Source organism: Epinephelus moara, chromosome 24 (assembly GCF_006386435.1).
Source record: "Epinephelus moara isolate mb chromosome 24, YSFRI_EMoa_1.0, whole genome shotgun sequence".
Classification (NCBI taxonomy): Eukaryota; Metazoa; Chordata; class Actinopteri; order Perciformes; family Serranidae; genus Epinephelus; species Epinephelus moara.
In genome coordinates, this window is record NC_065529.1 from 33179991 (window position 1) to 33193026 (window position 13036).

The window sequence follows — 13036 nt, forward strand, 5'->3', positions numbered from 1 at the left end:
AGGGTGAGCCCGGAAAGCAGGGAGCTCCTGGTGGCAGTGGAGACCGTGGACCCCCTGGACCTGTTGGACCACCTGGACTCACTGGACCTGCAGGAGAGCCTGGCAGAGAGGTCAGAGAGTGGGCAACACACACCCTGTGTGGTTCACATTTGCCACATTGTATTCAGTCTGTTTATATACCACGACTGAAACGGTAGAATTTTGGCCTGGAGGCCAAGTCGATTAAAATTCAGAGCTGTTTGCATCATGTATACATTTGCATTGTGTTTACACTGTATTATGAATGTGTTTCGCTGGAGCAGGGTTCATTATGCAGCTGATCAGTATTCAATAGGACATCTGGCTTGGTGGAGGTGGAAGCTATTAACACTTGAAATTGTCATGTGACAGGGCAACCCTGGATCTGATGGCCCTCCTGGTAGAGATGGTGCGACTGGAATCAAGGTGAGAAAAACACAATCAGCTCACATAAGACACAGTAGATCAGAACCTCTGTGCTGTAGGATACTGCTCCCGTTCTGTGGCATCAGTTTTCAAATAAGCTTTTGCTCAGGATAGGGATTATGTTCTTATGTGTTGCAAATGTGAAGAAATTTGAATTGCATTAGTGACAGAAATAGGTTTGTAATTGGACTGGCTGACAATACCATCTGATTCAAATCACGTAAACCTGCTGCATGGAGAGTTTCCATTCAGCGTGTTATGCCTAATTTCCCCACATGGGTTGAATATTAGTATTATTTAAGTGTGAAGCCAATCAGCACTGGTGGGATTGAATATCTGAAACTGCCTGTAAAATACGTGACTTGGTATTAATAACCATTTTATTCAACTATCTGAGCAAAATCTTAATTTCATGATCATTATACATCTGAATTGATACACAGTAACTGTGTACACAGGGATGAAATTAATATTCTCCACAATAGTATTATTGTTATCTCAACATTTCTAAATCTCTAAACCTTTCTTCTGTCCTGCTCTCTGTGCTTCAGGGTGATCGTGGTAACACCGGTCCTGCTGGTGCTCCTGGTGCTCCAGGCGCTCCTGGTGCTGGCGGCCCAGTCGGTCCCACCGGCAAACAGGGTGACAGAGGAGAGGCTGTGAGTAGGAACTTCAACACTTGTGACACAGTCTATAAAAATACAGCGATGTCTCTTTCTGAGAGTGAAGTTTGTTTCTTCCTGTTTATTAAAGAGCAGGCGTCATTTATAAGAAGTGGTTTTTCACCTGCTGGGGATAGCTGACATACAGAGGAGGATGTCTCAAGTGTTTCATCCTTGACTGACTGGCCTGTGGTTAAAGTGAAAAAATAGCCCCTGTATTTACTTTTCTCATTTACATGGCATTTATTCAGGGTATGTCTGCAGAGGCGTACCACTGTTTCACCATTTGGTTGTTACTTGATTATGCACCTTATTGTCTTGTGTAAATGTTTCTTATTCTAGAGGACATGATTGACCTTAAGGGTTAACCGACTGCTTTTAGAAAGTTGCACTCTGTTCTTAAGTTACAGCGGAACTGACTGAGTCATAGAGGTAGATGACGACACCATCTAAACACTGACTTAGCTGAGAAAATATTAATAGCCAATTTAAAAAGGGAAATTATGGGAGCAATCCACAGACATATATAGTTCATTTTAACAGCAAACAAGGGTCTGTCAGTAATTTGTGTTTGTACTGTAACATCAAAACCTTCAATTTGTTTCTCTTTCTCTCACAGGGTGCACAAGGACCCTCTGGACCTCCAGGACCTGCTGGAGCCAGAGGAATGCCTGTATGTATCTTTCTTAACAGGAGCACACACAGTTTTAAATTATGTATAAAACAAAAATGAAAATAGGATTGATGTAGGCATTGTAAAAGTGAAATTAAGCTTCGAAAGTCAGCCTGCCAATCTAAGTCTAATCTAAGCCTAGTCCACAGTAGTGTTTTGACAACAGGGTTTTTCCCCTTTTATTAAAAACATCATCCACACAAGGACTGTTTGAGAAAATGTCTGTCCAATGAAGATGCAAAAACACAATTTAAGCACTCTCAACAGCAAACATACATGTGGTGATATTACTCTAACCCTAAAACAAGTTTGGCCAATCCCGCAAAGAAGAAGAAGAAGATGCTGGCAAATCAAAAACCTGAGTAAAGTGTAGCAGTGGCCTCCGTGGTGCATTCTGATGTCTCTGTTCCTCAATATAGTGGAAGAGTAACTGTGCAGTTATGTGTAGACATGTAAGAAGTCCTGTTGGCGAGGTTAGAGCCAGCACTGCTTTGACCATGTCCGCCACTGTCAAAATGTCACCTCATTTGCGGCACCACACAAAGGAGAACCAAAGCACACACTCTGCCGTCTGAAGCCAAAAACTTAGTTTCCCCTGTCTACACATCAACACTGAAAACAGTCTCTGAACATCTTCTTTCAAAAGGTCAACTTTCAGTGACTTAAAACAGTTTGTGTGTGGATGAAAGGTCAAAAATGCAGAGAGACAGCTACGTTTTAAAAGTACCCGTGTACATGTGGACTCTGCCTAAGACAAAATTGCTAAAATCATGCTGTTGAAAGGCAACAAGAGAAATACATTACTGTAAGTTTTCCTAATTAGGTTGTTTTCCACTTGTTCTCAGGGACCTCAAGGACCCCGCGGTGACAAGGGTGAGGCTGGAGAGTCCGGTGAGCGAGGACAGAAGGGACACAGAGGCTTCACTGGTCTGCAGGGTCTGCCCGGACCTCCGGTAAGCATCCAGGCTGAATGTAAATCTATCTGTGCTCAGACATTTTTGTAACACTGGTCAAACTACTGAAGATGATCCTTGTCTTGCCTTTAATGGATTAATTTCTTGTCGTCATCACTCTGATAGTAATAATACAGTACGTATCAGGATATCTGCCTTTGTTGTCACTTACCCAGATCCAGGTTGCGGGAATTTAATGAATTATATCATTAGAATTTGTTACATACTTCTGGGAAGTGCCACAAAAAGGTATATAATAATAAGTCAGAAACGTTAATGTATGAATGTCTTTATTATCTGTTCAGGGTCAAGCTGGAGACCAGGGTGCTACTGGACCTGCTGGACCTGCTGGACAAAGAGTGAGTACTAATGCCAGCAAAATATTTAGGTGTAACATTCTGAATATCACTTTAAATTAAACAAACTAATGAAATGTTTCCTCACACGCGGCGTCTGTGATGCTTAACATCAAGAGTTTTGCTCCATCTGTGTGTGTAGGGACCACCCGGCCCTGTTGGCCCTGCTGGAAAGGATGGTGGAAACGGTCTGCCAGGACCCATCGGACCCCCTGGACCTCGTGGTCGCAGTGGAGAGACCGGTCCCGCTGTGAGTAACCTCTAGAGCTGTTGCATTGATCTTCCACTGAAAACAGGCTAAAAATATCTCTTAGCCAGCAAATGTAGCTCAAGTAATATTTTTTGAATTACCGTTGGTTACAACCCGACACTGTGTATAATATGTTACACGTATGTTACATGCACATGACCAATTATGCATTCAGGAATTTGAAACACCCTCAGACTAAGCAAAATCAGTAAGCAGGTCTAAGTCATGCTGTTACAGGATATGAATTGAACGCAGTGTTTAAATACATCCCATGTGATGTGACCTGCTAACATACTGCACATCACTGAGTCACCTTTATAAATAGATCCGATTAAAGCAAATACAGAAATTAAAAAGGTGATATTTAAATGGATACATAAAAACAGGAGGGAAGGCAAAACTTCCTTTAAGGTTAAATTAAAAAGATGAAGGAGGGACTCCAGTTGGCAGCACTTGAGCTTGTTTGCGACATGTGCATTGTTGAAACCAAGAGTGAAGTCCTAGACAAGAGAACAGATTGCAGAACAGATTGCAACGTTTCCTGCACCCACTGTGGGAGATGAGGGGGACTTTTCGAGTCTGACTGTGAAGACAGAATTATCCACCATTTGTGAGAAATGAGACTACAACCCCCCATCTTCTTCTCCTCTCAGGGTCCCCCTGGAAACCCTGGACCCCCCGGTCCTCCTGGCCCCCCCGGCCCTGGCATTGACATGTCCGCCTTCGCTGGATTGGGTCAGACTGAGAAGTCCCCCGATCCTCTCAGGTACATGAGGGCCGACCAGGCTTCCGGAAACCTCCGTCAGCACGACGCCGAGGTCGATGCCACGCTCAAATCTCTCAACAACCAGATTGAGAACATCCGCAGCCCCGAGGGATCCAAGAAGAACCCGGCTCGCACCTGCAGAGACCTGAAGCTGTGCCATCCTGACTGGAAGAGCGGTGAGTGACACTGAGGGGAATTGGTCAAATTGGGATGAGGTGATAAAGTTGGCTGGAGTTAGGTGACATTTTACATCAGCAGCTCAGATTTGGTGAAGTCATTATTTAGGTTAAATATAGTTTGTGTAGTCTGGCGGTGTTTGGATGTGGCTGATTCAGAGTCTGTTTTTAAGATATGAGGATTACACAGCATTCCATAGCGTCATGCGATAAGATGTCAGCTTTTTATGCAGCCAAAGAGAAGTTTTAATACGAAACTGATGTGTTTTTGTTTTTTTCCTCCTGTAGGAGAGTACTGGATTGATCCCAATCAGGGCTGCACCATCGATGCAATCAAGGTCTTCTGCAACATGGAGACAGGAGAGTCCTGCGTCAAACCTAAGCCTGCAAGCATCCCTCGCAAGAACTGGTGGTCCAGCAAGAGCAAGGACCGCAAACACATCTGGTTCGGAGAGACAATGAATGGAGGATTCCACGTAAGTGGCACCATAGTATTTATCTTTTTGCACAGTTGAAATACACCCTCTTCTACTGTTAGTACTGTAATGTAGTCACAGTCTTGCACACCAAGTCCGTATTTTTTTTGTATGCATTATTTTAGCCTGTCATCTGACAAAAATCATTTCATACAGAAACCTTGCACACAGAGTCTGGTGCATGTTTTTGTTTTATTTGTTGCTAAAATTCATAGTATGAGACAAAATAGAGCTGTGAAGCAGTGACGATGATCTTATGGTCCTCTTACTTCTTGAAAGTAGAAAACAAAGGAAATATTGGGTCCATCTAATCCAGAAAATGTGTCCAGAGCAATGAGAGTTTTACCTGCTGATAACTGAGCTGCAGAATTATTCTGATCGTTTGCAGGTGACTGTTTCACAATGTCAGTGGTCCACTTTGATACACTGCTAACATTCAAAAGAAGGCCACCAGTTTCTGTGATCCAATTGTTCCTGAACAGGACGGATGTGAAAAAATGCAGAAAATCTAACCTGTTCTGAAAACTGAAATGACGAAGTGTAAACACTGTGTAAACAAATACGCAACATGAGGTTGTATTTATTTTTAAATGTGCAGCAATTTCTGACAAAAAATCAGAAAAACAGACTTGGGACTCAGGAAATGTATCCATTTCAATTTAGATTATTTATTACCACCTAATGTGTGTTGGGATCAGCTTTGTGACCCTACGCGATAAGTGGGTATAGATACGTTTCTCTAAAGACAAAATGTTGAAACCAAAAAGATAAGCCTTACTCGTCCAGGAATCCATAACAATTTATATACGCAAAAAAAATACCAACAACAAAGACATCAACTATTCTTCTCACTTCCTCCTCTTTACCTCCGGCCCATTGCAGTTCAACTATGGTGACGACAGCCTGGCACCCAACACCGCTGCCATTCAGATGACTTTCCTGAGACTGCTGTCCACCGAGGCTTCTCAGAACCTCACCTACCACTGTAAGAACAGCGTGGCCTACATGGACGCCTCAGCGGGCAACCTGAAGAAGGCCGTGCTGCTGCAGGGCTCCAACGACGTGGAGATCAGAGCCGAGGGCAACAGCCGCTTCACTTACAGCGTGATGGAGGACGGCTGCACGGTAAGACTGGACAGAATCAACACACACGTACAGTGCACACAATATCTCATGTGAATTTTTTATGTATGTACTGAATAAGGGGGCATATCAGCATAGATACAGCAGGTGTCTAGTTATTGTTAGGGAGTGGGATCACCAAGGGGGAAAACTGTCCTCTCCCCCAGGCTGTAAATGCTTGGAAAGCATGGTTTTTAAACTCACATAAGAAACACTTACTTAAGATCTAATTAATTAAACCTATCATAATATCAGTACCCTACAGCCATTAGCACTATGATGTCATAGACCACCACCCTGTTTTAGTGAATCCCATGCATGTTGTGAGATGGTATAGCAGCGCTAACGTTATGTAATGCCTTCAGCATATGTTTTGATGATGTGCTATAACGTTATCACACAGGGATTTGCAACCTTACAAACTACAGGTCCTTTGAGGCTCACAACTTTTTCTAACTGTGGCTCAACAATCTAACACTGTTTGGATAAAGCATTAGATCATTTTTGTTGAACCAGACAGAGCCCCATAGTTAAAAATAACCTTTAACTGTGGATTTTTAAGTTTATTTGACATGCAGAAAGCCACACAGCAACTCTTTAGCACGGAAGCGAAGGTTTTTCCCCTCGGTGTAAAATAGTATGTGGCGTTTTGTGAGCATTTCCACAAATACCATCTGTATCTTTGATATAATCATATTGAAATTACTCGATTCACTTTCCCTTCATGATGGACAGCATCCTCTCTCTCTCCAGTGTTTAGTCAACTCACAAAACCAATTAATTCTGTGCAATTTTGGAGAAAGTCATAGGTTATCTAACAGCCAGTGTGTTTCCTCCCTCTGCACAGAAACACACGGGACAGTGGGGCAAGACAGTGATCGAATACAGATCGCAGAAGACCTCTCGTCTGCCCATTGTAGACATTGCCCCCATGGATATTGGTGGAGCAGACCAGGAGTTCGGAGTGGAAGTCGGGGCGGTCTGCTTCTTGTAAAGAGCGAGGGATCGAAAAGAAGACAGAGAAGAAGTGGAAATTTGCAAGAAATGAAACGAAAGAGGAGCACACTTCAGAAAGAGGAGGAGAGAAAAAGAAAAAAATCAAGACACTTTTTTTAAAATGGGACTTTTTTTCTAAGTAAAAAAGTGCTTTTTCCAAGTCGAACTCCGTAGGATATCTGCACTGAATGGCACCAGCAACTGTCATCTGTGATCCATCCAGCATTGCACCCTGCCCCCTATGGACTCCCCAAAAGCCCCCACTTCACCCTGGGTGAACAGCATCCCCCATCAACATCACCTCCCCCACCCCATGAACAAGATGGAGGAAGTATGAGGAGAGTAGGGGAACATACCAGGGAACTAGAGAGAGAAAAATGTGCTGGTGTTATTTATTTATTGTTTAGGTTTGGGTCCCCGGTGTGATAGGACTGAGTTTGTTGCTAAGTGATAAAAAAGCCCACTTACACATATTTAAACAAATAACCATATCCACCAGCTTCCTCTCCTACTTCCTCCTCTTTTCTAATCACCCCCACCACTCCTGTACCATCTCCACTAAAGCATACATATCTCTTTGAAACCAAAAATCTAGCTTCATAGAAAGTGCAGGTGTTCCTATTTCTACCACCACAGTGTGTATCAAAAAGTTACTGTGTATTATAATAAAAGTCAATGGTGCTATTGTTGTAAAACAGTCTGTATTTTTTAAAAACAACCAGATACTCAAATGTAGTGATCTGTATATATGTATATATATGTATATGTTTGTATACATATATATGCAGTTTCTCAGAGAGAGCATTTCGCCCTGGGATTTTGGATTTCAGGGTGATAAATGTCCCTGCCTCGCCCCACCCTCCTGCTTCAACCCCCACAAATGTGCCCACGATGATTTTTCACGATCACGGCATGTCCAATTTTGAGTTAATACTAAATTTCCTTTTTTAGTTTTGATATTTTAAAGCTACCTCACACTAAAAAAAACATGACAAATCAAACTGAGGCCTTCTCCCCCTGAAGCTTTGTATACAAAACCCTTCATTTTCATATAAATATGACCATTAGGAGCTCGGTCATGAAAGCCCACTCTGCTGCCCCCCCCGCCCACGCATTTGCTGTGACCCCCATCCCTCTCTACTTCCTCCCATCAGTCCCCTCACACAGGGCGTGCCCTCTGCCTCGGCGCACACACTCTCACTCACACACACTTGAAGAGATCCAGTGTTTGACTTTGTTGCTCCAGTTCCACAGCCAGCGCAGAGGGCTCGTTTGTGTGAGGTTGTGTATATTTTTTATTATTAATAATAGTATTATTATTAATAATAATAGCATTATTATATTATTATTATGATCATGACTTGTTTTTGTTACGTTTTAATTAATGTAAATTGGAAATAAAAGACAAAACCAAGTAACAGGCTGAAGTTGCTTTTTATTTATGTCCTGTTTTTGTTCTCCCCCCCTGTTGAAAGATCTGGGGCAGTCAGTGGTTTGGACTCATCCCTAAGGAAATTCCTTTTGGGAAAAAAAAAAAAAAAAAAAAGTCACATCTAAACATTTCACTGTGCCCTGCTGCCACTGTGTTTTTGTGGTGATGTCTGGATTATATTTCCAGGGGGAGAAACACCTCGGAGAGATGAATAAATGCGGGGGCCATTTTTGATTTTGTTGGTGATTTGTGGAGCCAAAAAAAAACAAAGGAAAAGTTGAAGGTGGAGGTGGTGAAAGTCTATATCATGTACTTTTATATATGTAAGATAGTTCTTCAATCATTTCCTTTAGCTTTAACGCATGGTAGAGTAGAAATAGGAAACACTGCCGACCATGATCAGCTCGTTCTGTGAATTCATAATGTCTTCCTGTACTTCTACACTTCTCTATATCTTCCTGCCTTTTTCAACTTACAGTAGCAATAAAAGGTAGAAGCATTTCTATGAACAAAGTAGAGCAATGTTTCTTTTATTTATTTTTTCATATATTTGTTGTTTTTCCTAAAATCACCTTTTGATAGCTCATTTAATGCAATGGTTTCCGATCTATGACTTTATCCTTGTTTGAATAATTATCGGCATACAAACAGGAGAGAAAACATCACTGGGACAGAAACACATCACCAATAAAAAAAAAAAAATACCTGCAGAAAAATCTACACACAGAGGGCATGCTTGTTCGTTGATCAGCATCGATGTAGTCTAACGAGCCAAAGTAGTTTAAAGATTGTATTAAAGGGTCTGAGATGCATTTGGAGAAACTGACACATTAACATTAGATGTTGTGACAGACAGATAAACATTCAGGAAATATTCTGAGTATGTAAAGTTACACCAACAGTGCATCACAAGTTTATCCACAGAGACAGAACAAATATCCAACTTCTTTTTTCCACTCTTTTAGCCTGTGGTCTACCAACCAAAACCAGGTTTTAACATGGACCAGTTATCATAACAACATCGACATTTTTCTACTCAAAGTTGAACTGACTCTGGCTCTAATTCACAGTATTTCTTCATCCTGAACAACGTTAACTTCAACCAGTCTTTCTCTGTAAATTACAAAGCACACACACACATTTAGCACAGTACATTACACAGAAAGATGTCTTATTCTAGGTTTTGCCTCAGCTCATACCACTTTCCCAACTCAATTGTTTTTAATAAAATGGGGCACAGTAATGTTTTATTACATGTATGAACATTTATAAGGTTGCAAAACAAACCTGTCGCGGATTAAAGACACACGGCTGAGAGTCTACAGCCATGCTAGCGCCCCTGTGACGCTGCACTTAGGCACCGTGGTGCACTGAGCTAAATGCTAATGTCAGCATGCTAACATGCTCATGATAACAATGCTAACATGCGGATGTTTAGCAGGTTTAGTGTTTACCATGTTAACCAACCTAGCTTGTTAGCATGCTAAAGTTGGTTGTTAGCACTAAATACAGAGAAAAACAAAAAAAAGACATCGCTGAAGTTATTAGAGTTCATCCAGTCATTCGGTCATTCCTTGTTGAATTTATATGACCGAATGCATTTCATTGCAACAGTCCGGAAAACATGGCGGCGTGCCATAAGTTTGTTTTTGTTTGCATGGTTGCTGAGCAACGGAGACTTTGCTGGTTCAAACCAGGCTACAACGGGCTTGCACAGACTTTTTTTCCAACACAAATCAACAGTGGAAATAGAAATGCCATTGCAAAGTACTTGTATGATTTTTACAACACAAACGCTTAATTAAACAGCATATATGAGGACAAATTGAGGACAAATAACTTTGTTTACCATTCACAATGTGTGCAGCCATCTTCGTCGTGACGTCAATTCTACCGACTCGGTCTACCTGGACCTTGCCCGAGTTTGATGACGAGACCTCCGGGTAGAACAGGTGTTCTTTTGTACCTTTCCGGACCGGAAACCGTATCAATCCCGGTTCCGGCTACCAATAGAATGCAGCATTAATCTCTTACATAGCCAATAAAGTGGTGCAGGAATGAGTCCTAAAACATTAAAATGAGTTAGCATTTTAGCCCTCCCAAATTTCTCATCTCGAAGTTAATGGGTTGTTTTGCATGGGTTTTAGGGTTAGATGCCTGAAATAAGGTCTGTGGTTAACACAAGCTTAAGATATTTACATGTTTTGTTCTACGACATAAAATATGTCAGTAAATACCCCGCTCAGTTTGAAGCTTTTACGTGTCTTAAAAAAGGCGGTTGCTAACAAGTAGGTAAATGAGACTACAGAACGTCATCACGCCGAACACAGCTTTACAGCTTTGAGGTTAATTAATGAGGTTAATTGATTAAAAGATTATTTTGCTAGTCAAGAAAGTTGCAGTTCGTCTGTTGAAGGCTGTGAAAATATGTAATGAGAATGACCACCCAGAAGTCACATAAATAACATCATAATTTTCTCTCACTGAAGCTGTGATACCTGTGTGTGTCGTACCCAGCAGGGTGTATTCACGTAAGTGATAGGTCTTGCTTGTTCTTTTACTTCCCAACTGATAAAAAGACCAGAAGTCACTGGATAAAACACACCAGGTAAGATGATGTTACATTTGTGCCAAGGTAACGGACATGTGGGTGTTGGTGCCATGTAGTGTGCCAGATAAGAGATTAACTACAACAAACCTAAAGTGCGACTTTCTTGGCTTGCAAAATTACCTTTTAATTTGACAAACATCATATGTGTAATACATGGTACACTTTAAACAGGACCAAAAAATAATTTGTCTCTTTCAATTGCCTGACATATCTTTTTCCAAAATAAGTTCAAGGCTCCTGGGAAATGCACCAGGCTTTGAAGCCATTTTTTGTGGAAGGAGAGGGACTTTGTCTTACTATATCTGCTTGACCAAAGAGTGATTATTTTCCTGTTTTGTTTAAATATTTGTAAAAGGTTAGAAACTCTTTGGACTTCAGTGTATTACAAGAAAAAGTGAAGTTAATTTTGTGCTGTAGAAATATGTTTTTCCTGTTTTAATATCCTGTCAATAATCTTGTGACCCCTCACAATAAATTTGCAAGCTCTTGTTGGGGTCCTGACCCTCAGATTGGGAACCACTTTCCCGAACACACATTAAATGTTGCTGACTATCAAGCTGAGAGAGACCTTTTACAGTTTCTATCTGTAAACATTGAAAAATGACAAATGCTCATACATTAATCACACAATACACCCTCTTCTCAGAGAATAATGCTCCACTCAAGTGAAATCAAAATAAGTGGCTGTTGCTCAGTCAGGCTTTGTTTCATAGTCAGTGCACATAGAGTATATGCGTCAGGAATGGCATTAATCTTGACATTACAGGCGTTAAATGTACTAACTGAGGAAAATATTCCATTTATTAACAAAATGTTTTTGCTTATTTTTTACAGTGGCTTGAAAAGGAATCAATTATGATAAATCCGATGTGGAAAATGGGAGACGGGACGATTTGTACACAGCAATCAGTGCAGAGAGGACTGAAAGGAGGACTCGAGAGATTAATTACAGCTAAACTAACAGCTTCTCTCGGGATAAATGGCTATACTAATCTAATTTATGACAACGATCCATTTCTAAATCTAGCTGAAAATTCTCTGTACCAATCAGTGACAAGCTGTCCAGATATTTTAGAGCTGATTGCTGCAGCTTGGAGACAAAACAGTTCACCTGCAGCTCTAATGGCTTCCTGAGAGGACTAAATTTAGATCAGCAGTTCTCCACTGGCACCGAAACCACTGGCTTAGTGACCGTGGATTGGGACAGGCTTAAATAGCATCCGTGTAAAATCAATGTTATCAAAGTAAAAATGGCCCGTAACAATGCGCGAAAACACTCCACACCCACTCACACACGAAACAAGCAATTAGATGAGGACACACATTTGAGTTTTCACGCTCTCCCTCTTTGACCTGGTACACACACTCCAGCTGATTACTGGCTTTCAAGTTTTCATTAAGGGTCAGTTGGTCAAAGACTCCTAATCAGCGCTTAATGAAAGATAAAAGACCACAGTATGGGGCATGGAGGGAGAAGAATAGAGAAGGAAAGAAGGAGTGCGGAGGGAGATGGAAGGTTATGAAAGTTCAAAGAACTTCCTTTTCTTTCCTCCAAAGACTTACATCATCCTTTCATCTTCTGCTGCTGAACTTTTTTATGTTTTCATTTTCACTCTTTTCTTTCAGTGCACAATGAGTACACAAATATTCTTCATTAAAGGGACAGTGTGTAAGATTTACGGGGATTTAGTTGCATCTAGTGGTGATGACTGCCGACTGCAACCAGCTAAAACTTCTCTCAGTTAGAATTCCTTCAGTGTTCATTGTTCAGGAGGTTTTCAGGGGCTGAATTATCCACATAGGTCTCCTCCTCTCCAAAACAAACAGACACAGTGATTTAAAAATCAGGGTTTCTCCTCCACTGTTTGGGACACAGATGGGCTGCTAGCACCACACCTACTAATGTGAGCTCACCTTTTTTCTCTGATAACTTAAGATCCAATTAAGAGGCTTTTACCAGGAGCCTCTTGCATTTTTGAAAAGGACACGCCTTCTTGGAAACGTGCGCTCCCCCTTTTCTCGTCCGCAAGGAAACAAACACACAGAGAGCTTGAAAATGGATGCCGAGAGATTAACGTGTTATCAAACGTGTGCTCATCCATGAAGAAAATATTTTTCC

General features: G+C 41.3%; 1 protein-coding gene across 1 annotated transcript in view; it reads left to right on the top strand.

The window, feature by feature from the left end:
- col2a1b (collagen, type II, alpha 1b) overlaps window positions 1-8818 on the top strand; it is a 69859-nt gene extending 61041 nt beyond the window's left edge. Inside the window, exons 44-54 of the mRNA XM_050039028.1 lie at window positions 3-110; window positions 391-444; window positions 996-1103; window positions 1726-1779; window positions 2625-2732; window positions 3038-3091; window positions 3231-3338; window positions 3992-4280; window positions 4569-4756; window positions 5639-5881; window positions 6726-8818. Coding sequence (XP_049894985.1) covers window positions 3-110; window positions 391-444; window positions 996-1103; window positions 1726-1779; window positions 2625-2732; window positions 3038-3091; window positions 3231-3338; window positions 3992-4280; window positions 4569-4756; window positions 5639-5881; window positions 6726-6872 — 1461 coding nt within the window. The 3' untranslated portion in view covers window positions 6873-8818. The remainder of the gene's footprint in view (window positions 1-2; window positions 111-390; window positions 445-995; window positions 1104-1725; window positions 1780-2624; window positions 2733-3037; window positions 3092-3230; window positions 3339-3991; window positions 4281-4568; window positions 4757-5638; window positions 5882-6725) is intronic.
- The last annotated feature ends 4218 nt before the right edge of the window (window positions 8819-13036 follow it).